The following is a 24429-nucleotide window of genomic DNA, read 5'->3' as shown; positions in this document are numbered from 1 at the left end:
TGGAGGGTGTTTAACCATAGCTGCAGTTATTTACATGAGCTTACCAGAAGATTACAAACTAGATGTCACGTCTGCATATATCACCATTTCCAAGGCCGGACTGGCCACAAAGGTAGCTTTAGCACAATAACTCAAACCAACCGCATTCTCTCCATGCATTCTCTCCTCGCTCTCTGATCTCTTCCTTTTTCTCTATCTTTGGTCTATTGCTGTTTCTCTCCATCTCTGGACGTCTCTCTCGATTTTGAGGCCCATGTGCCTCCCAAAATTAACCTGTGGGAACTGGAGAAAGTGACAGAGCCACCATCAGCGACCCTAGGCTTTCATAGCCGGCCTGCAATGGCCCAAGCCCACCGGGGAAATGCAAGATGGAATAAAAGGCTATCCCTACCCTGACCATTTCTTTTCAGACACTTCATCCCTCTGTTGCTCCCACTTGCATCACTTTTCCACATGTGGATGTTGTAGTTAGAATTTAGAACCTACCCGTGGAAATAAAAGAAGTCTAGTGCTAGTCGATGTGGCTTCTTGGTCTGTTTCATGATGTTTTACATTTTTTAAACTTCTCATGCAGACCATCAGCACAATAGCTATCCCAGCAGCATTTCCATCACAATCAGTGATATAGTAAGCTTAAAATAATTCAACTCTATGTAGTTAGCCTTTGCTGAAAACCCTTACTATTTATTACCTCCCACTCACCCGTCCAACATTATTCTATCCATTTTCCTCTGTCATAGTACATATTGCTACAAATCTAGGGCTCCTAGGACCATTTCCTGGTCCAGGGATCTGTCTTGCACGGTAGCTTCGCAGTGGTCCCCAGATGTCTCTGGGACTGGCCGCCATGGCAGCAGTGCACCATAAACTTCAGAGTTCGCATTGCACCATGCTAAGTCTCTCAACATGCTGCTGCTTTACGAGCGCACCTCTCTACTCGTGACATGAGCACTCGCCGTTTCTTCCAACAGCGTTCTGCCCACAAACCTCCTTGTGGTTATGTATTATGCACCCTTTTCACAAACCCCAAGAGCGCCCCCAAAGCGTCCACCTGCAGTGTTGAGTCTGTTACTGCACAATCTTCATTTTCCCTCCTGCCATATTTCTACATTTTAACCACTGTTTAATGCAATTGTGTAGAAATTTGTAGTGCGTTAATCTGTATCTATCATTCGTGGCACTTTTATTGTATATGCCGCCTACAGTATTCTCATTTTGTATCTGTCTGAGATCCCAGGTCAAGGGCCCAGTTGTGATGTTTGACTGTTAAGTGTTGCTCTTTGTGTATTTCACAGAATCCTGTATTGAGCCCTCTTGCTTTACACCTGGAGAGGTACCTAGCCCGACGATCCAGAATTCCTCCAGATTCTATGCACTAGACGGAGAAAGCAAGCCCAAGCTGGAGTGATGCTGCGTCCCGTTCTCTGATCAGTGTCTGTTGGCAGAGCCTCGGTAAGACCGCTGATACATTTTATTTACCAGGAACCTTGTGCCGAATCTGAAATGTGGGAATTAGTTAAAAAGGCATGGACTGGTCCTGTTTGCTATCCGTTTCATGCTTCGTAAAACCGTGCACAGTCAACGTACAGTGATTAAACCAGTCTACCTGCCAACTCCAATGTGTTCTGGTTTCCCCGTGCAGCAGGTTCAGCTGTGTCTTTTGTACAGTCCACAAAGAGAGAACTGGAGCTGTCTTTGGGCATTTCATAGTGGCACAAGGCAAGTCCCCTCCATGGCTACAGCATGATGGACAGCAGCGACCCTTGATAACTTCAGGCTCTAACTCCAGGGTGAGGTGAAAACTGGTTTTTGTGTACAAGATTGTTCCCCTGTCCTACATGCCCGGCTTTAGCACTGGTGGCGCCCTGTGCAACACTGTCTGTTGGCGCCCCCCCAATGACCACCTATGCCACGGATTCCCTCACTCGCTCCCTTTAACAGTGCCCTTCAAGTCTCCATAACCACTGTCTCTCAGATTCATTTAGTTGGATCGCGCCACTCATACCAATGTAAGGCGTCGCAGCACTTTACATCACACACACATTGCACAGACACAATCATACATGTGTAAATCATTGTATAGGAAATGTGACATCAGACAGGAGTGCAAGGTGTACTGTAGGAGTGACATGTCATCAATACTGGTAGACAATATAGCTTGAGTCCTTATTCTGGAAAAGCACAAATTCAGAATTTAAAACATAACATTATTGTTAGGGGTTCTCTTTAATAATAAGAATTGTTTTCTACCCAAATTAACCCTTTTCACAAGATTTGGATAATGAAAGACTGGGCAAAAGCATCTAACTAATATATACCTTGCAGTTTAAATGCAGCTCTTTGATGACCGGTAATAGCTCAATGTTCTATATTAGGATTTTAACTTAAAAACTACAAGTTACAAAAGGAGCTCTCTTACAGAAGCAGTAACCCACTGACCTATGTACATCATATGCGCTTTGTTATCTGCATAGTACACATTCTTAGCAGCAGGCATTTTAACCCTCTGCGCTACCTCAGTATGAATCAAAATTTCCCCAAGACAAACCTCCGGTCTCTTTCCAGAAAGACGATTAATCACCAGAGTTATCTTGACATTTTAATGGACGTCTGGAACGCGGCAGCAGGTGCTCCTAAAATGATCATATGCATTTTCAAAAATGACGCCCCCACCCAAAGTCAATGCCCGGTGCGGTGGCACCGATCGCACCGCCCTAGAGCCGGCCCTGGTTTCTGGTATCCTGACTTTTATTTTGGCCCTCACATTATGCTAATCTAGCGTTGGCATAGAAGCCTATGTCGGCCCCTGACAGTGAGAAGTCCAGGACCTGTCCTGTCATTTGGAGGGTGTAAGAAATTGGGTGGTTAGTTGAGAGGGGTAAGTACACATAATGATCATATACTTCTCACGGTGAACCCTTAAAGTCTCCATATTAACCTGATCTCAAACCCCTGGCAGCGATGGCACAGTGCAGAAAGGCTTAACTTAGAGGCAATGTGCATTGTTTCTGCTGTACTAAAAGAGTAATAACATTGAAACCCAAAATAATTCAAGCCCCCAAAACGAATTTGAAAAATCAAGAAATTGTAATAAACAGACTGACACAAAACTAATATTGGGAACCAGTGATGTAAATCTCACCAAGAAGCATAAAGTGCAGATGGCAGTCAATGGTCGTGGTAAAACAGGACCTAGACACAATTTGACGCTGACCGTGATGGAGCAAGGCTCCAAACCATAACCAGGTTCATCCTGGTCAAACATTTTACCTTCTGACTTTAGTCCTTTATGTCCCAATCCACCATAGGGACACACTTATGAAGCCCTACAAGACCTCAAGGGAGGCACTTAGAGGCACAAAGTGTCAGGCAGAGTCCAGTTAAGGTCCAGTTGCCATTAATCAGCTGAGCAGTTGCAGGAAAGGCCCTTTTGAGCTTGTATCTCTGTAGCTTGAACAGGAGGTCAGCCTTATGAGACTTGGGGTCCACTTCTTTTTCTGTTGTATTACGGTAATCCTAATGTCCTTTGCCTGGCCTTTCAGAAGGAGAAACTGTCCAGGAGGAGAACCCCAGCATGTTCTAATGTGGGAAACACCCACAGAAAGCCGACTGCTTTGGAGAGTATACCAGGGGCGAACCATTCTGCAAGTGGGTGCGAGCTTCCCTCTGCGGTTTCTGTCGAGATGTGCACCCAAAAGATTACTTTAATAGTACAATCACTGTGCTCCCCGATGGCCACCATTCAATGGTACCATTGGCATGAGAAGCTGTGACACTGCTGATGGGGAGCTGATTGGCCGGAGTAGATTGCAGCTGTCAGAAACCCACACATGTTGACGCATTGGCACAGAGGAGGGTTGCAGCTACCTCACCGTAGGATTTGTGTGCACCAGCCGAGAAAAGGGCAGATACTGCCAAAGGCACTGGTATCTCTATACGAAAGCTGCTGAGCAGCATTCACCTGCTTCACCAGGAGGCCACGGCTACTGGGCATGCATGCTGCTCGCTATCTTCCTCCCTCGCCAAAACAATGAGCGAGTACCACGGGTCCTTGCCTGCTGTGAGGGCAGGGTAACATGCTGACCAGAGCATATTATTCCTATCCATAACAGAGTTAAGATCAGAGTAACTGACATATTTAAAACCTTTGGGGATTGTTATTTGCACCTGAGCCTAATTCATGCCTGCTAGAAACTGCTGAGGGACTGTAGCAGATAGTCACCAAGGTGGGAATAGAGCATTGAGTGAAGGAGGGGCATAGCACACATGGGGTTTTGGAGGAAGAGTAACGCGCTCTCTCTCTCTCTCCCTCTCTCTCTCTCTACCTACCTCTCTCCCTCTCTCTCTCTCTCTCTCCCCCTCTCTCTCCAGGAAACCACTGCTTGCTGCTCCCAAAGTTGCTATTCCAAGTGATTATTTTAGTTTTTAAACAGCCCTTGCTTCTTTAAGCGGCAAGGGATTCTTTGAGAGAGAAAAAATATGCAAACCCCGGCGTAAGGCCTCCGTCACTGCATTCACACTGGGTCGCTGAATGCCACCTCCTAATTAATTCAGCAGATGGTTTTCTGACCTCCTGCGAATCCACACTTTGCGGTGCGACTGATGAGTACAGCAGTTCTTTTGTAAAATTAAGCCCAGCACACAAACCAGTCGGAGTGCAGTTTGAACATGCTGGGTTGCTACGTGGGCTTCGTACATCAGGCGCATGGTAACTGTTTCCACCACCTCTGTCCTGCGTGCTTGTACGAGCGGTATCTGCGTCACATTCCAACTCCCTCCTACGGTCTTTGCCTAAAGCACTTTCAACACTATATTGTTGTACCGCTTTTTTTCTTCTTCTACACGTGTGAACTGATGCTTGGAAGCTTAACTAGACTAAGGCAATGTGATTTAAGTGGGGCGGCGGGTGGGAAGTGCTGCGGCTAGCCTGGCACTTACTTAAATTCGGAGGAAACATCAGCACTTGGCAGGAGCTGTTGGAGCTAAGGCTGTAACTAGGCCCTAGCCTTGATAAAGAAGTGCTTCAGACCCCTGTGGCTCCTGACTCCTCTCTGAGATATGATCATATTGTGGGCTATAATGTCCTTTTCCCGGTGTGACGGACACCTTCTTGGGACGCAGATTGGAGCATTGGGTCCTCTGATGCACCAGACAATACCATAGATTGCCCCTGGGTTTCCGGCTATGGGTCTTATCTGACCTCCCCCTACCCTTACTCAGCGCACTGCGGGAGTCTGCTCAAAACATGACACTTACACTCCTCTGTGGTTAGTAAGTCCTATCCATAACACCTTCTGTGATCCCTTCTTCTCTAGGCACCACACACACCGGTCGTCATAAGAGTGTGCGTACAGATAAAAAAATGCCTTTGAACCCTAGACCCCTTATTCTGAAGGTGGATCACCTACAAATTAAAGCTTCCCCTTTCGATACTTGCCTATTATTTTAGGGCAGCTATCACCCCTGTATATGTCCACTCCCCTGCCTCCGTTTTATTTCCATGCCCCTCTAAAGAAGCCTGAAGGAAACCTTGCTGAAACAAGCGTTGCTAAAATATCAGATCCAGGAGATTGGATCTACATTTCAGTTCTTTTTTGAATGTACAATTTAATGGTTGTACCAGTACTGCCTTGACTTACATGGACTCATTTTACTGAATCGAGGACATCTGAATAGTGATGAAAAATGCATGTGGTGACATCCTAATATATGTCTACATTTTTCTAAAAGAATGTCACTGTGAGTAACCTTATTCCAATACAAAACACGTGGAAGCTGCAGATATTTGCACCTGTAACTTGCAAACCTTTTTCGCATTTGCATATATGGATTGGTGTGTCTTATAAAAAGGTAATGAAGGCCATGTGAATTTTGTAACGGTTTTTCACCCAGAACTGAATATAAATAAATGGTAACATCTGCCACCGTTTGCACCGTGTCCCGTTTATGTGCTCTGATGCAAGTTTACAGCTACAACTGATAATACTTTAAGCTAATTAATGCAAATTCTTAAGGCTGTAAACTCTCAGACCACCACCATGTCATTGTCCAAATTTGAAGAACTTGCTAAGAAGCACCAATATCCGCGTCCAAAGAATATGTTCTACAAGGTCTTGTTTAATCTGTCCTTCCTCCATCCCAGAAGATTGTTGTAATAATCTGCATGCTTAGATTTCATTAAAAGCTGTATTGTGACATATAATGGATTCTACCCTGGCCAGTAGCAGCAGTTGACAATGGAGTGACGCTGGTGATGTGTGTTCAAGGATTTCTTTAGTTACAGTAAAACATGGAAAACTACAATTGTTTAATTCATATGAGGGAATAGAAAATCGGATAAGGGACCTTGAGTTCATGTACAATTGTTATATCAATGGCTGAGCTTCCACACCTGTGATCAATGTCCATGGAAGGTCTCGGAGTCTTAAGGGTACAGTACAATAGTAACCCCCTGCGGTGTGTAGGGGAAGGCGTAAGAAATGGTTGCTTCCCACACTTCAGAGTTTCCTTATAAAGATGATGGATGGTGAAATAAATTTGTAGAAAGCATCTTCACCCATTTGGATGTCCTGGCGCTAACTAACTGGAAACAGTTTGGCTTCCTATAGTAACTAAGTCTTCCACTTCTTAAGAAACCTCCAGTAATTGGTTTCAATTATTAGCTACCAAGGGAGATGATTCCAAAAAATGTTCTCCCACCTTTCCATTCTAAATAAAACCGAGGAGTTTGTAATATTAGAGCTTCACCAAATTGTAAGGGACAACCTTACTCTTACTTCTTAGCTCTGAAAGAACAGCTGGACCTTGTTTGTAGAAAGTCCTATGTGCCAAACACACTGTTTTAAAAAGCACTCTGCCTGATGGCTTACCAATTGAGTTCCTTCAATATCGGGCAGACAGAATCTTATTTTCAATATCGATGCACAACTTTGTACTCTTTGTAATCTTGCTATAGTTTTGCTCCGAAAACCTAAATGCAAGACATTGCAGTATTCTAGAGGTGATAAAGTCTTAGCCTGGATAATTATCTCATGTGTCTGTCTAGGAAGCATGGGGAGCACTTTACGCAATATCCTCAAGCACAGACAGTATGAACAAACAAGTGAGTCTGGTTTCAGCCTTATTCTGAGTTCAGTATCAATACTAAAGCTTAATATTGTTGCAGCGGGTACCAGGGCAATTGGCTCAACAGCAAGTTGGGAGAACATGCAATGGATAATAGGCCAAAAGATAAAACTTCAGTTTTGTCCCTATTCAAATTAAGCACACTCCTCTTGACAACACTACACTGTACGCTATTCCACTGTACACTATACCCCACCCCACTCCACTCTAAGCCACTCCTTTGTCCCCTATTTCAAATCTACGCTATGGCACTCCAGTGTACGCCACTCCACGGTACTTCAGTCTACGCTATTCCACTATACCCTATTTCAGTGTATGCTGCTATATTCTCTGCGATTCCCCTTTGTGCCACTCCCATTTGTACCACTCCCCCTTTGTGCCACACCCCCTCTGCGCCACTCTACACCACTCCCACTCTACGCCACTCCCACCCTACACCACTCCCACTCTACGCCACTCCAACTCTACGCCACTCCCACTCTATGCCACTCCACTCTAACCCACTCAACCACATTGCACCACTACACTCTGTAGCATTTCACTTTGTTATTCCACTATGTCACTTCACTCTATGCGACTGCAGGCAGCGGCACTCCACTGTATGCCACTTTATTCTACAACACTGTACTTTATGCTATTCCACTGTACATAACTCCACTCTACCCCACTTCAAGCTATTCCACTGTATGCCACTCTACTCCACGCTACTCCATTCTATGCCATTCCACTCAACCTTTTACAAAAAAATTCACTAGTTGTCAGTGGTTTACACCCTGTCCATGTAGGGACCCTCATTCTCATCAGGGTAAGTAACTTACACATTAAGAATAATCCATGATACCCCCTTGGTCCCTTGGCAAGAGCAGTCAGGCGTATACCCAGATGCAATGTGTTAAGTATTTGCACATACACACACAGTAACGCAGTGAAAACACCTCAAAAGTACTCAACACCAGTTTAGAAAAATAGGCAATATTTTCTGAGTAAAACAAGACATAAACGACAGACATCCAACATACACAAATCAAGATATGAATTTTCAAAGAGTAAATCACGTATGGCTTTTTAGAATACAATAGCTCCAATGGGGCTTCTTGGTCGTGCTTGACGTTGACGACTCCACGAAGTCAGTCTGACCTCTGGGAGCGAAGACTGGCATTCAGAGTCACGCAGACCCCGGTACAGTGTCTGGTAAGTGCCACAAATCAAAGATTGTGCAAGATGTGGGGGAGGTGAGGTGGTGAGGAGGCAAGCACTGCGTAGTTTTTTTTTTACTGCTATGCGGGTTGTTGGCACTCGAGGACATTGCATTGCACGAAAGAGGTGAGGTGTCACTGAAGCAATTGAGGAGTCATATCCTGGTGGTGGTGCTGAGTTGTGGAGTCGCTGACGCCCAGGGGTGTTGCGGTGCACGGGGGATTTGATGTGGCAGTTGCCAAGATGACCCTCAGTTTCTTACTGCTGTTGATGATTAAGTCGGAGGTCAAGCCACGAGGCTTCAATTTTGCGGCGTTGAGGGCGAACCACTGGGCGTAGATGCAGAGTCTGAGCGGTGTGTCGCATCATGTCATGGACGTCGGTGGTGTGGTGCTTGAAACTTCCCAGTGGCAGTTCTTCGGATGCGCTGCTACTTTGTTGGAGCCTTCGTTGTAAGTCACGGTCGTTGCTTCGAGCGCAATCGCAGCTTCGGTGTAGGCAGTGGCACTGCATCAAAGTTGCTGACAGGCACCGGTTCCCGAAGTTGTTTGATTTCTGTTTCTTCTTGTAACACTGAAACTAACTTGCAGGAACTGCATTGGGCACCACTTGGCTAGTAGGACTCTCAGCAGAGGAGTTCAGATGCTACAGGTGAAGTCGTTGATGGCCCGGAGACTTCCAACGGGAGGCAAGCTCAACTCAAGCCCTTGGAGAAACTTAAGAAAGGAGGATGTAGAGAGCAAAGACCAGTCCTCTCACTCCCAGGACTAAAGCAGCAGACAAACACGGCAAAGCAGCAGTCACTCCTGGCATCACATCAGCTCTTCTTTCTGGCAGAATGTCCTCAGTCCAGAAGTGTTCCTCTTATATGGTGTCAGAGGTCCAATACTTATACCCATTTTAGCCTGTGAAGTAGGGGGTGACTTCAAAAAAAGGTCTTTGTAGTGCACCAGACCCTGACCTTCCTGGCCCTGGCTGCAGACAAACTACAGGGGGATGTAGCTTTTTGTGTGGGGTCAGGCACAGCCCTATTCAGGTGCAAGTGTCAGCTGCTCCAATCACTCTAGCTCAGGACGGCTCATCAACCTGGTGATGGGCCATCAGGATATGCAAGGCGCACCTCAGCTCCCTTTGTGTTTGGCTGTCTAGAGTGAATTCACAAAGCCTAACCGTCATCTAACCCAGATGTGTATTCAAGGGATAGGCAGAGGCCGAGAATGGTTAAGTAAGAAAATGCCAACTTTCGAAAAGTATCTAAAATAAAGACTATTTAATATTTCCGGCTGTCAGTGATAAATGGTCATACGCCGTGGTAAAACTTCTTGAAAAAGAATGATCAGTATTGGCATTTGCAGTGTTGTGTTGTAACTTTCTAAAAGTTGCATTTTCCCGGTCTCTAATTTAAAAACCAACCTTACTAGAAGATGTGTTTTTAAATTGTGAGTCCAGAAATGCCAGTCTTCCATCTGCTCCCAATTTGAAGATACACTTGTAAGATGTTACAAGGCAGCTCCGATGCTATGGGAGAGATAGACCTTGCTGTAGTGAAAGACAAATTTAGCAGGTTAACACTACCAGGACATGTAAAACTCGCAAGTTCATGTCCTACCTTTTTAAATACACTGCACCCTCTTCATGGGGCTACCTATGGACTTCCTTTACGGGTACCTTGCATGTAATAAAAGGGATGGTTGGGGCCTGGCAAGTGAGAGAATTTAAACCATACTGTGTGGGGCAACATTAATGCCCCCAAACCAGTCGCACAGCTGTTAGCTTGAGAATACCGCATTTCTCCATCCATTATAATCCATTTAAATCCAAGTATTACACATACTCCATATCTGTATTCCACTTTGTTTATTGTAATCCCATTCAGGCCACACATCGAATGTCATGCTATTTTCCAAAGTTTCTCGTGCTCGAGATGTGCCCAGCCGGACCTCTGTCAAGAGCACGCACTGAAGCATAATTTGTCCAAATAGCAGTGTTTATTAAAACCCAATGCATTTTGGGCTGATAAAGCCCTTCTTCAGGAATAACTGCAAATGACAGTAAACCTATATCATTACTACATTGTCCACTGTTTAACATATGAAAAAAGCGTAATCACAATTATTATATCTATACACATCCGTAATGGCCACGTGATATTTATTTAACCCCAAAAAACCTGAACAATCATTTACAAAATCATATTAGTTCCTTTAAACCATCAGCAAAAACGACTTTAAGTGAAATCCCGAATACCTCCCCTGAATGTTCAACATAACATAGTTAACTCCCCCCCCTCCTCCCTTTAGCTCACTGTATCTAAACTCCTCCCCAACTCTCACACAGTGGGAGAATTTGCCAGGTCGACATGGCAATTAAAACCACACATACTTTCTCTCTTTCTCTTTCTCTCTCTCTCTTTTTCTCTCTCTTTCTCTTTCTCTCTCTTTCTCTTTTTCTCTCTCTTTCTCTCTCTTTCTCTCTTTCTCTTTCTCTTTCTCTCTCTCTTTCTCTCTCTCTCTTTCTCTCTTTCTCTCTTTCTCTCTTTCTCTCTCTCTCTCTCTCTCTCTCTCTCTCTCTCTCTCTCTCATTTATTTTTTTCCGGTACAACTGTGCAGCTTTGACCATATTATGTAGTTATAGTCACACGTTTGAAATGTTTTTACGGGATTTATTGGGTCAATAAAAGTATACTGTTTTTGTTTAACGGAGAGCTTTATTTAACCATTGTTATAGTAAGTGCCTTGTTTGATATAATTTTTTTTTTAAATGTTGATCTTCGTCAAACTATATAGATGTGTGTATATATATATACGTAATGTAATATATATAGTATAGTGTAAAATATATTTACACACAAATTATTCATTTGGGACCTATTTTACACTGGCAGGTGGACACAAAATATAAAAATACAGGGAAACATATAAATGATAATCTTTCAATGAAAAAAATAAACTGAACCAGTGATGTGAGTTTGGCCAATAGGGCTTCAGCAGAATTACCCCGGAGGAAATTAAGACAGTACACTATGGTCATCTGCATGAACCACTAAGGAGACAGCCAAATCACATACAAAGCTGTACATGTTTTATTAAAACAGTGAGTGACTGTGTTATGTTGGTCAATATGAATTGTAACTTGGCCAGAGATGCATTTTAGTTTCGACTTCAACCTTAGATTTTTAATTTTTGCACTTCTTGAACTAACATATGGCTATAACTGCCCTTTCTGTGTGTTTTGTTACTTACCTGAAAAGGTTATTTGTAGGTCGGGCCTTCCATATAGCACTTGTCTAGTTTCAAGAGACATATTGTGGGCTTTCCAAAACCACACAGGGGCTGGCAGCCCGCCCATTGCTTACCATTCGGTCTTTCCTGTCACTCTCATTTGCCTGCTTCTTCTTGTATGTTTTTGACTGTCTTGTTTTTGTCCCTGACGTGAAGCATATCCTTTGTAGTCCTCTGCTCGCTTTTATGGAAATAGTTTTCTCTTTTGTTTATGTACTCCATGAGCATGCATGCAGCTGTCTCTCTTGTGTGATTTCATCCCCGACACACTTACAACATACCAGTCCACGCCACTGTACCACACACGACTCCTGTCTACAACAATTTACTTCACTGTACACTATGACACTCTGCTCTACTCATTTCCACGCCACTGTGCACTAGAACATGCTCTTTCCACTCTACGCTATGCCACTCCACTACACACTACTCCACCGCATAACACTTTACCCCAGTGTATGGCTCTGTGCAACACTCCACTGTTGACCGCTTTACTGTACTACACTCTATGCAACTCCGCTCTACAAGACTGTTATACACTTTGTGTCACTATATAACACTATACCTCACTCTGTCCCTACACTACACTGTAAAACCCTCTACTGTACCCAATGCCCATACACCCCAGTGTCCAACTCTACTGTAGATCACTTCCAAACACTCTTAGACAGAGCACTATACAAGCCAAACTTAAAATACACAAACATTACAAATTCTTAAGTTATAGTTCTACCTTAAATTTATAACTTACGCACCACCTTTAAATTAAGATCACTTTATTATTCATATCCACAAACCAAACTTAAAGTACACAAAAACATACATGTCTAAACGTATCCTTATACCTTTAATTTATAATTTACGCAAAACAATTAAACTATTATAACCTGCGCACCTCCATACACAATGTAATCAGCTTGGTTGCCACACTACAGTAACTATAACTCTCCACCATCCACTGTGTTCTCATAAAAGATTAGACTTGCGATGCCATAACTCTCGCTCTCGCTCTCTTTCTCTCTCTCTTTCTCTCTCTCTTTCTCTCTCTCTTTCTCTCTCTCTTTCTCTTTCTCTCTTTCTCTTTCTCTCTTTCTCTTTCTCTCTTTCTCTTTCTCTTTCTCTATCTCTCTTTTTCTCTCTCTTTCTCTCTTTCTCTCTCTTTCTCTCTCTCTCCCTCTTTTACTCTTTCTCTTTCTCTCTCTTTCTCTTTCTCTCTCTTTCTCTTTTTCTCTTTCTCTTTCTCTCTCTCTCTCTCTTTCTCTTTCTCTCTCTCTCTTTCTCTTTCTCTTTTTCTCTCTCTCTTTCTCTTTCTCTCTCTCTCTTTTTCTCTCTCTTTCTCTTTCTCTCTCTTTCTCTTTTTCTCTCTCTTTCTCTCTCTCTCTTTCTCTTTCTCTCTCTCTCTTTCTCTCTCTCTCTTTCTCTCTCTCTCTTTCTCTCTCTCTCTCTCTCTCATTTATTTTTTTCCGGTACAACTGTGCAGCTTTGACCATATTATGTAGTTATAGTCACACGTTTGAAATGTTTTTACGGGATTTATTGGGTCAATAAAAGTATACTGTTTTTGTTTAACGGAGAGCTTTATTTAACCATTGTTATAGTAAGTGCCTTGTTTGATATAAATTTTTTTTTAAATGTTGATCTTCGTCAAACTATATAGATGTGTGTATATATATATACGTAATGTAATATATATAGTATAGTGTAAAATATATTTACACACAAATTATTCATTTGGGACCTATTTTACACTGGCAGGTGGACACAAAATATAAAAATACAGGGAAACATATAAATGATAATCTTTCAATGAAAAAAATAAACTGAACCAGTGATGTGAGTTTGGCCAATAGGGCTTCAGCAGAATTACCCCGGAGGAAATTAAGACAGTACACTATGGTCATCTGCATGAACCACTAAGGAGACAGCCAAATCACATACAAAGCTGTACATGTTTTATTAAAACAGTGAGTGACTGTGTTATGTTGGTCAATATGAATTGTAACTTGGCCAGAGATGCATTTTAGTTTCGACTTCAACCTTAGATTTTTAATTTTTGCACTTCTTGAACTAACATATGGCTATAACTGCCCTTTCTGTGTGTTTTGTTACTTACCTGAAAAGGTTATTTGTAGGTCGGGCCTTCCATATAGCACTTGTCTAGTTTCAAGAGACATATTGTGGGCTTTCCAAAACCACACAGGGGCTGGCAGCCCGCCCATTGCTTACCATTCGGTCTTTCCTGTCACTCTCATTTGCCTGCTTCTTCTTGTATGTTTTTGACTGTCTTGTTTTTGTCCCTGACGTGAAGCATATCCTTTGTAGTCCTCTGCTCGCTTTTATGGAAATAGTTTTCTCTTTTGTTTATGTACTCCATGAGCATGCATGTGGTTTCCAGCTGTCTCTCTTGTGTGATTTCATCCCCGCTTGAGCTCTGTGCTTCTCTCCCACCACCCACGCTTGCGTTGCTCTCATTTGCCTGCTTCTCATTAGATGTTTTTTGTCTGATTTGTGTTTGTCCCTGCCCTGAAGCATATCCTCTTGAGTCATATCTTTGATTGGCTGGCTTCTGTGCGTACTCTGCTCGCTTTTAAGGAACTCGTTTTTTGTTTAGGCACTCTTTGAGCATGCATGTGATTTCCAGCTGCCTCCCTTGTGTGCTTTTCTCCCCCCTTTTCTCTCAATGTGCTTCTCTCCCACCATCCCAACTTGTGTTGCTCTCTTGAACTTGCACTTCTGCCCCTTGCACTTCACGTTGCAGTCTTTCATCATGGGCTTCTGCCCTCACATTCCACGTTGCTCTCGTTCACCCATGTTCTTTCCTACTTGTTGCTTACCACCCACCGATTTGCTTCACTCCCTCCTGCAACCAGATCATCCATTTTAACTTTTTAATAAGTGCTTTGTGTTCCATCTTAAAACGGCTTCTTTGAGCTCCATTTTAAAACCGCGCTTCCACACTACTTTTTTAAATAATTTAATAATTCATCACAGATCTGTAAATAAAGACATAGCAGTGCCCTATGCAACTGCGTGCATGTGTATTGAACGCATGCGCGTGCACAAAAGAAAGTGATAGTGTCGTCATTGGGTCTTTTTTTCGCCCTGCTGCGCAACAGCTGTGATGCTGTTCAACTTGGCTAAAAACATTAACAAAGCCAATAGGTCTTATATGCGAGACCTATTGGTTTGCAACTGCTTGTTTTTTATTTTACTAGTGTAGCACTCCATAAGAGTAAATCGTCGCCCCATTTCGTTGTTGCTTGCCCTGTCTCGTCTACCATCTCCTTCCCTTCACTGCTTTCAGCCATGTTGCACACCAGACAGCTCTGCATTGTCAAATCTTTAAACAACATTGAAACGCCAATAGGTCTTGTATAGGCAAAACCTATTGGCTTTGCTAATGCTTGCTTTAATGCTGATTTTTAGAAGTGTCATTATGTATTTTATGAATAATTTTGTTTTACAGACTATGGTCTTAATAAACTTTTTAGTCATTGAAAATTGGTGGGGTGACATGAGGTTCAGCATTTACACATTCACAGCAACAGGAAAGAAAACAAGCATTGGCAAAGCCAATATGTCTTGCCTATGAGAGCATTGCCTTTGGCAATGTTTTGAAACCATGGTGCACAGCAGCGTGGAGGCTTTGCAGTGTGTCTAAAACTAATTTTACAACCGTGATGACACAGCCAGGGCTAATACACTTTTTTTTTCTAAAGTGCTTTAGCGCTGAATTAATCATAGTCCTTTTTTAAATTATTTTAGTCACACAGTTATACAGCATGGGTAAAAAACATTGCCAAAGTCTGCAGTGCCCATACTGCACAGTTCGAACAAAAGGCAATGGTAGAGCCAACAGTGTGAGACGAGGCCTATTGGCTTTGCCAGTACTTGTTGGATCCCAGCACAACGCCCCTGTGATTGTGAGCAAATCAGTTAATTTCCTCGTGTGAAAAAGAAGAAAAATGCCATTTGACAAAAAAGCCTCTCAAAGCTAGCATTTGCGCCCATGTCTTAGTAAAAATAAATTTTGGGAGCGTGTAACATCTGTTAGAATGAAAGCTGTTAACATCCATTTCAAATGTGAAACTGGCTTCTTTGAAGTGCGTGTGCAGAGTAAAACATAGTTCCAAATGGCAGGAGGATCAACAAAGACGACCGGGAAGAAGAAATGATAAAAGTAGTGCCTCAATCACAGCGCAATCAGTTGAAGGACGGCAATCATGCTGAAGCACTCAGTACCTGGTCCATACTGCAGTCGAAAGAAGAGGAAGTAAAGACGGTTGGCGCTGGCCAATTAGGAGGCAGCAAATAAGTGATTATGAAGCCAATAAATGTTAAGCAATGGGTAAGCTGCAAGCCCCTTATTGTATTGCATGCTAGATAGAGCCCATGCGCTATCACAGGTGAGACTTAAAAACGACTCTTGAGGTAGAAATATCACTGTAGAAAAAAAACTCTGACCTTTATCTCACTAACCACATTTATCGATAAAGAAGAGTCAGTGAGGTAAGGTTTCTGACCTCGATTAATAGAACTAAAGTCTAATGACATCAAAAACTGATTGGAACTATATTTGAGGCATGAACAAAGGCACTGGTGAGGGCAGAACCTGCAGCATAGAGAGTTCTTCAGGTATATGAACTTTGAAGCAATGAATGAACATGTTGGTTTCAAGTAGCTTTGAATCAATCTCCAGCGGACTTGGGATAAAGGTAGTTTTGAGGTAGCTCCAGGTGTAGGGTGGCACAGGCCGTGATCTTTTGAAGCCCACTGCAGAGTATTTGTTCACACAGAGGTTTTGGTTCCGTTCCAAATCACTCCCATCGCACTTAATAATTTATCAGATATGTTTTCTTCTCAATGTTGGGAATAGAAAACCATTGGTACAAGTAGTCCTTTGAATTTACTGTATATTTGGGCAAGGCTACTACTACGAGTTGGGCAATCTGGTTTATTTATGTATTTATTCTGGGGTATTCTTATGTTTGGGTTGTGGGTGTCTGGCCACCCATCAGTCTCATGAAATTCCTGAAAATGCCTCACAGTTAAAGAATGTGTACGTTTATAGATTCTCCCACAAATCTAGAAAGTGTTATCGAGTCAAGTTCTATTCTAAATGGAAAATATGGTTGGACTGCATAACACCGCTGGGTGTTCTCTATCCAATGACAACGGTAAGTCGTATGATTTAGAAACAAAAAGGGAAGAATGGGTGGATAAACCATTGCAACCTGGGAAATCCGACAGTGGATAACTTCAGTAGTCTTACCGCATACATTCAGAATTATCTACTTTTTTCGGATTTCTACGTAGACTGCAGTTATTTGCTCACCTTCGCTATGTTTGTATTGCTAAAATTTTCATTTACATTTATTGAGGACTGTTGTGTATTTTCGCCTCTGCCTTGTACATGTAAGTGCCTAGAAGTATTTTTTACTGCATGTGCAAACTGTCTCAGCACTGTCCTGATCAGGAAGAGGACAGTGCTACACCCATCCAACCAGATGTCGGGTGCTGTAGTGCTTATTATTTTGCGCTTTTCTGAAGTGGTTGGAGGTCTCCAGGAACCGCGACTGTGCTCCAAGGATTCCTTTCATCTGGCTTGGACTGAGACAGAGAATAGGCCCCGGGTACCAAAATAGAGGTGGTCCCACCAGCCAATCGGATTTTGAACGAAGTGGCCCATAATTGAAAATTGGGGCAGTGTTTAACTTGCAAAGACATCCTGTAGAGGTGTTTTGCACTGTATGGGAGACTGAATGCATGTGTGCTTGCTGCCGTTTGCGTTTGTGGCAATATCAAGGGAGTGGACAGAAAAAAACGATCCAGGAGAGCATAAAACAGGCCGACAAACAGTCAAAAAGAGGGCCCACTCACTGACCTGTCAGACCAACCCTACCGACACTGCCAGGTGGCTCTATAGGCCAGTCCGACTCTGCCTTCTAGTGCAGGTCAGGCAGCTGGTAGAAGCGCATGAAATACTCCAAACGGATACTTGCACAGGCCTCAAACTCCAAAACCAGAGATGATTGAGGCTGGCAGGCAGGCTTTTGGTTTCTGAAGAATGGTGAACCGGAAGTTGACAGTAAATGACCAAACTGCTGGGACGCACTGCTTGGTTCTGCTTCTTATACGGTGCAGTATAGTCTTACAAATGTGCATTCCACACTCGAACACCAACTTCTCCTTCCCTGAGCAGGAGGTAGTATTTTCTGCGAAGGAGGCTCCTGGGCTGTGATGGTATAATGCTCTACGTGCCTTGTATCTTGTGGTGCTGCCAAGCTTTGTGGGAAACAGTGCAGTCAGGGACAGTGTTCTGCATAGTGTGCTTGGTAAGTGTGGCAATCCAGCTCTAAAGTACACCAAACATAGACAAGGGTATGTGGTTTGTTTCAGGAGCAGGGCAACTTAACCACCCTAGAACTAGGAAGTCTCCAACTGACTCCCACGTGTTCCTCATCCCCATAACAATACAGACTCCGCACAACATCACATACCTCAAGGTTCTACAGAGCCCACCACAGTTAGCAGTGCCCCTCTGTCGCTTCTAAATGGAATTGTGGTCCACGCTGTATGGGAAAGTATTTCCAGGCCTACCCAAACGGAAAAAGACAGACCCGTTCACTCCGCGGCAGTGACTTGCTCACTTCATTCAGGTGAATAGACAAAACACCAATACTTTATTCATGGCAGGTGTAGTGTGTATTTTAATTTATACAGCGATTTGATAGTAGATCCCCATCCCTAAGGCTTTGTTCTTTCTAATTCCGAAATTCGCCCAAAAGGGGATTAGCAAGCAAAGGCACCCATCATTCCTCTAACGCAGTCACTCATTGTAGAGGGATTAGATGTATCCTTTATATTTCATAGCCTATAAACATCAAAGGAACCTACATGGTTGCATATTTCATTTCTCACCCATAGTGAACGGTGGTCTCCACGGGATCATGTCTGCACATGGTAACTAAAAAGTCACATGCTTGTGTCAGTGATGCTTGGGTACAGAACCTGGCCTGCAAGCCCCCAATGTCTTCTCAGTAACACCTGCGAGTCAATGGGTGCCAGCGTTTCCAGTGTTAAAAACATGCAAGTCTCTCTTGTTTTTTTGGTCTGCATGGAACCCACTTGTTCATACCTGAGCATGGATGCACCAATACATCATTAATCTTTCAATATTTGTACTCGTCTTGACCTCATGCTGTGCTCTTCTCACATAGCTTGAATTGCTGTCAAAATGGTCTCCAACTTCATACCAGTGGCAGCCCCCTCCGAACTCAGCTGCTCGTGCTACACCACCCCTGCTGGAGGATGCTGACGGTACCGTGAGCAATATGTCAGTCGTGGCTGCCAACAAGCCTGATGTTTCGATTGGTAAGAGCGCAGTTGGAAATGCAGACACTCATAAATACTTCAGGCTAATTGGACTGTGCAGTGTTTCCTACTGATCTGTATGTAGTTGGTCGGTTTATGGTGAGGTTGACTCGTGAATTACAGTTGAAATGGCACCGGTTTTCCATGACTTGTTTTCCTCTGCTGTCACTGACCCATGAAGCTGTAGGTTCATCTGTTGTGGCATGCATGAGCTATGGATCTGTATGTTGGTCGGCCCATCGACTTATATGTTTTCTTTATTTGTTTTATTGTGCATAACCTGCAGCAGACTGCTTTGAAGCACCCGAACAACAGTCAAGAACTTGCATTGTATGTGCGTTAGTTTTTTTGTACCTGTATATTACTTGTCGCACAATGCAGTTTAATCCACATCGGTGAAGTTTGTGCTTTATAAAACATTGTTAATTAAGTTACCAGATAAATCCACCACCAGTGGTGTGGTTGCACATGGAGAGGTGGGTTGGTCTGTATATACGGTGTGATTCACCCACTAATGTAGCGCTGGCACAGGATCTGTCGATCAGTCTGCTATGACCTGGGTTACTTATGGCTCAGATTGTTTTAGCTACAGTTTAGTAGACTTATGGCTCTGTAGGCTGGTCTGTACATGGTGTGGGAGACTCATGGTGCTGTTAGTTGGTCTATCAGTGGCACTGTTGAACCATGAAACTGTCAGCTAATCTTAACGTTGAACCATACATTTATGAAATGACTGGACAGTGCGTGAAAATATTTGTTCTGCTAGCCTCAGCCCACGTAATTTCTAATTGATGGTGACCTGGCTAGATCTCCTTTGAAGCCTGTAGCAAATCTGTAGCTTGCTGTGTTCTAGACCGCTTGGAATTCGCTGTAGTTGCTTGCTCAGAATGATGTATGCAGCGGACGCAGGGCAGATGAGATGGTGTGTGTAGAGGAGGCTGGGCAGATTAGATGTCAGTAGAAGAGGCAGGACAGATAATATTGTCAGTAGAGGAGGCAGTGCAGATGAGATGATATGTGTAGAAGAGGCAGGGCAGATTAGATGTGTGTGGATGAGGCAGTGCAGATGAGGTGTGTAGAGCAGGCTGGGTCAATGAGATGATGTGTGTAGAGGAGTGAGTGCAGATGAGATGTGTGTAGAGTAAGCAAGGTAGATGAGATGTGTGTAGGAAAGGCAGGGTAGATGAGATGATGTGTGTTGAGGAGGCAGGGTAGATGAGATGTGCGTAGGGGGCAGATGAGATGATGTGTGTAGGGGGCAGATGAGATGTGTGTAGAGGAGGCAGAGCAGATGAGATGATGTGTGTAGAAAAGGCGGGGTCAATGAGATGGTGTATGTAGAGGAGGGAGGGCAGATGAGATGTGTGTAGAGTAAGTAGGGAATATGAGATGTGTGTAAAAAAGGCAGGGCAGATGAGATTATGTATGTAGAGGAGGCAGTGTATATGAGATGTGCATACAGGGGCAGATGAGATGATGTGTGTAGAGGAGGCGTAGCAGAGCCGATGTATGTAGAGAAGGCAGGGCAGATGAGGTGTGTAGAAGAGGCAGGGCAGATGAGATGCATGTATGGGATACAGGGCAGGTGAGATTGGTGTAGAAGAGGCAGGACAAATTAAATGTGTTTAGAAGTGGCAGGGCAGATGAAGTGATGAGTGTAGAAGAGGCACGGCAGATTAGATGTGTGTGGACGATGCAGGGCAGATGAGATGATGTGTGTAGGGAAGGCGGGGTCATTGAGATGTATGTAGAGGAGGAAGGGCAGATGAAATGTGTAGAAAAGGCATGGCAGATGAGATGATGAGTGTAGAGTGTGGCAGATATGATGTGTGTAAAGGAGGCAGGGCAAATGAGATGTGTGTATACGAGGCAGGGTAGATGAGATGTGGGTAGAAATGGCAGGGTAGATGAGATGTGTGTAGAGGGGGCAGATGAGATGATGTGTGTAAAGGATGCAGGGCAGATGAGATGATGTGTGCGAAAGAGGCAGGGCAGATGCGATGATGTGTCTAGAGGCAGCAGCCTGGAGGAGATGTATGTAGAGGAGGCAGGCAGATGAGATGTGTGTAGAAGATGCAGGGCAGATGAGATGATGTGTGTAGAGGAGGCAGTGTATATGAGATGTGCATACAGGGGCAGATGAGATGATGTGTGTAGAGGAGGCGTAGCAGAGCCGATGTATGTAGAGAAGGCAGGGCAGATGAGGTGTGTAGAAGAGGCAGGGCAGATGAGATGCATGTATGGGATACAGGGCAGGTGAGATTGGTGTAGAAGAGGCAGGACAAATTAAATGTGTTTAGAAGTGGCAGGGCAGATGAAGTGATGAGTGTAGAAGAGGCACGGCAGATTAGATGTGTGTGGACGATGCAGGGCAGATGAGATGATGTGTGTAGGGAAGGCGGGGTCATTGAGATGTATGTAGAGGAGGAAGGGCAGATGAAATGTGTAGAAAAGGCATGGCAGATGAGATGATGAGTGTAGAGTGTGGCAGATATGATGTGTGTAAAGGAGGCAGGGCAAATGAGATGTGTGTATACGAGGCAGGGTAGATGAGATGTGGGTAGAAATGGCAGGGTAGATGAGATGTGTGTAGAGGGGGCAGATGAGATGATGTGTGTAAAGGATGCAGGGCAGATGAGATGATGTGTGCGAAAGAGGCAGGGCAGATGCGATGATGTGTCTAGAGGCAGCAGCCTGGAGGAGATGTATGTAGAGGAGGCAGGCAGATGAGATGTGTGTAGAAGATGCAGGGCAGATGAGATGATGTGTGTAGAGGAGTCAGGGTAGATGGGATGTGTGTAAAGGAGGCAGGGCAGATGGGCTGTGTGTAAAGGAGGCATGGCAGATGAGATGATGTGTGTAGAGTAGGCAGAGCAGATGAGATGATGTGTGTAGAAGAGGCAGGGCAGATGAAATGGTGTGCAGAGGAGGCAGCGTAGAAGAGATGTGTGTAAAGGGGCAGATGAGATGATGTGTGTAGAAGAGGCGGAGCAGATGAGATGGTGTGTGTGTGTGTAGAGGAGGCAGGATAGATGAGATGTATGTAAACGAGGCAGGGCAGATGAGCTGATGTGTGTAGAGGAGGAAGAGCAGATGAGATGTATTTAGAGGGGGCAGGTGAGATGATGTGTGTAGAGGAGGCAGGGTAGATGAGATGTGTGTAAATGAGGCAGGGCCGATGGGCTGTGTGTAAAGGAGGCAGGGCAGATGAGATGATGTGTGTAAAGGAGGCAGAGCAGATGAGATGATGTGTGTAGAGAAGGCAGGGTAGGTGAGATGTGTGTAGAGGGGGCAGATGAGATGCTGCGTGTAGAGGAGGCACAGTAGATGAGATGTGTGTAGAGGGGGCAGATAAGATGTATGTAGAGGAGGCAGGCAGATGAGATGTGTGTAGAGGAGGCAGCGTAGAGGAGATGTGTGTAAAGGGGCAGATGAGATGATGTGTGTAGAAGAGGCGGAGCAGATGAGATGGTGTGTGTGTAGAGGAGGCAGGATAGATGAGATGTATGTAGAGGAGGCAGGGCAGATGAGATGTGTATGAAGGAGGATCAGATGAGATGGTGTGTGTGTAGAGGAGGCAGGATAGATGAGACATGTAGAGGAGGCAGGTCAGTTGAGATGTGTATAGAGGAGGCAGGGCAGCTGAGATATGTGTAGCAGAGGCAGGGCAGATGAGATGGGTGTAGAGGGAAGCAGGTGAGATGATGTGTGTAAAGGAGACAGGGCAGATGAGGTGATGTATTTGTTGTACTTGGTGATGTTGAGTGATTACCATTTTCTTTTCTCCTATGTTGAGAAGACGAGGATTCGTTGCAGTCTGTGGGCACCCTGCTATCTGACTCTGACTCAGTTCAGCTCAGGGTTAAGGAGGAGTGGTCAGAATCGAGGGACCAGTCTCTGCCGTCAGCTGAAAATGATAAACCTGTTACAGATGGCGAAGGCTCCACTCACAGTGCTGGTAAGTGGACAGTGGAGTTGAGCCTGGGTCAGATAGAGCAGTAGAGGAGGGTGAACATGTAGATGTGTAGTCCTATTCTAGTACAGACGGTTAACATGGAGCTATGTGGCGCTAACATGACCCATCTCTACTCATGATATCCCTGAACAGAACTGCTCTGCAATTTCAGGGCAGGTATAACAACAGTTTAGGAGAACATGGAGATGTGTAACTCTAGGGAAACCTGTTCTCCTGCCTCTGGGCATATTTTGCAGGCCATGGGGAGAACATGCAGATTTATTTAACAATGACTAGGTCCCCTTTTGGTGGTAGGTATTGCCGATCATGTGAAGAATATGTAGATATGTAGCTTCAGCAGGCCAGCTGTGTAGGCGGACACAAGTGTATACTTACTGATGTATGAGAACATGAGCAGAGGGGTGAAACTTGAGAAGGAGGGGTACATAAATGAGAAACAACATAGTAGTATTAGAACACAGAGAGAAACGAAGGGAGCGGAAACTGATCAGGCAGGAAGGGAAGCAGGGACTGACTAAGATGAGAGCAAAGCAGAGGAGAGTCACAACTAAGATGAAAGAGCGGGGAATGAGGGAGAACTGGAAATAATAAGAGTCAGCAAAACGGAAGTAGAAGTATGAGCAAAGGGAAAGTAGAAGCATGTGAATGGAGGAGAGTACAGAAGACAAAAAAAGAGCTGGTACTGCTGAGATGGGGACAAAGGAAGGAGCCGCGTATCAAAAGTAAACATAATGGGAAACAAGCATTGAAAATGCAATAGGTCTCGCCTTTGATTAAGTTAAAGCCATTTGCTTTGCTAATGGTATTGTATAGCAAAGCAAATGGCTTTAACTTAATGAAAGGCGAGACCTATTGCATTTTTACAGGCGCGGTGCGGATGCTAAAGACGTACGGATTTGTACATTTGCATGAAACCACAGCAAGCCTCTCTTTTAGAGTAACACTTCATACACAGTACATGGCATACATTAGAGATTTTTATTTATATTTTAAATGCTTTCAGCTAATGTCTGACTTTGCTGTTTTCCATTTGGCAAGTAAAAAACAAACACTTAACCCTACTCAAAATACATCCCCAAAAACGTTCAAAACCAAATGAGTTCGATTCGTCTTTGTTGTTCAAAATGCGTGTCGTTTGGCTAAACCACAAGTATTCCTACCACAAAATGGGCTAAATTGTCAAGAAGTCAGGCTGAAGGAACTGTGTTTTTTTTTTTTTTTTTTTACACTTTAAGGAATGAGGAAGAACACAGTATGAGCAATTATGGAAGGCGAAAAGGCCCAGTCTGTTAATCAAGCAGGATTACATTTGGTAATAGCGCCCCTTATGTACAGTGTTTAGAAACAGCAAGAGCGTGACAAGACGCGCAATATACGCATTATAAGTTATTATCACTATAAGAGAGAGGTACTGCCCCGCTAAATGTATGGCAGCCTTCTGGGGACATGCTGGCCCGACCCTTTGACAATATAGCA

The 24429-nt window shown here is 44.0% G+C and overlaps 1 protein-coding gene across 8 annotated transcripts in view; it reads left to right on the top strand.

The window, feature by feature from the left end:
• Positions 1 to 24429, top strand: part of LOC146809395 (oxysterols receptor LXR-beta-like) — a 198166-nt gene that overhangs the window by 67478 nt on the left and 106259 nt on the right. For 3 of the 8 annotated variants that reach the window (XM_085616220.1, XM_085616218.1, XM_085616224.1), the window contains exons 2-4: positions 1296 to 1452; positions 18824 to 18977; positions 22777 to 22935. In XM_085616220.1, coding sequence (XP_085472346.1) covers positions 18938 to 18977; positions 22777 to 22935 — 199 coding nt within the window. In that variant the 5' untranslated portion in view covers positions 1296 to 1452; positions 18824 to 18937. Of the gene's footprint in view, positions 1 to 1295; positions 1453 to 1659; positions 1791 to 18823; positions 18978 to 22773; positions 22936 to 24429 lie in introns of those variants that run through there. The other 5 variants (XM_085616216.1, XM_085616222.1, XM_085616221.1 and 2 more) reach the window with 3 other exon arrangements.

The sequence above is a fragment of the Triturus cristatus genome, chromosome 7 (assembly GCF_964204655.1).
Source record: "Triturus cristatus chromosome 7, aTriCri1.1, whole genome shotgun sequence".
Taxonomy (NCBI): Eukaryota; Metazoa; Chordata; class Amphibia; order Caudata; family Salamandridae; genus Triturus; species Triturus cristatus.
Note: the sequence above shows the minus strand (reverse complement) of the source record. Positions and strands in the feature narration are given on the sequence as shown.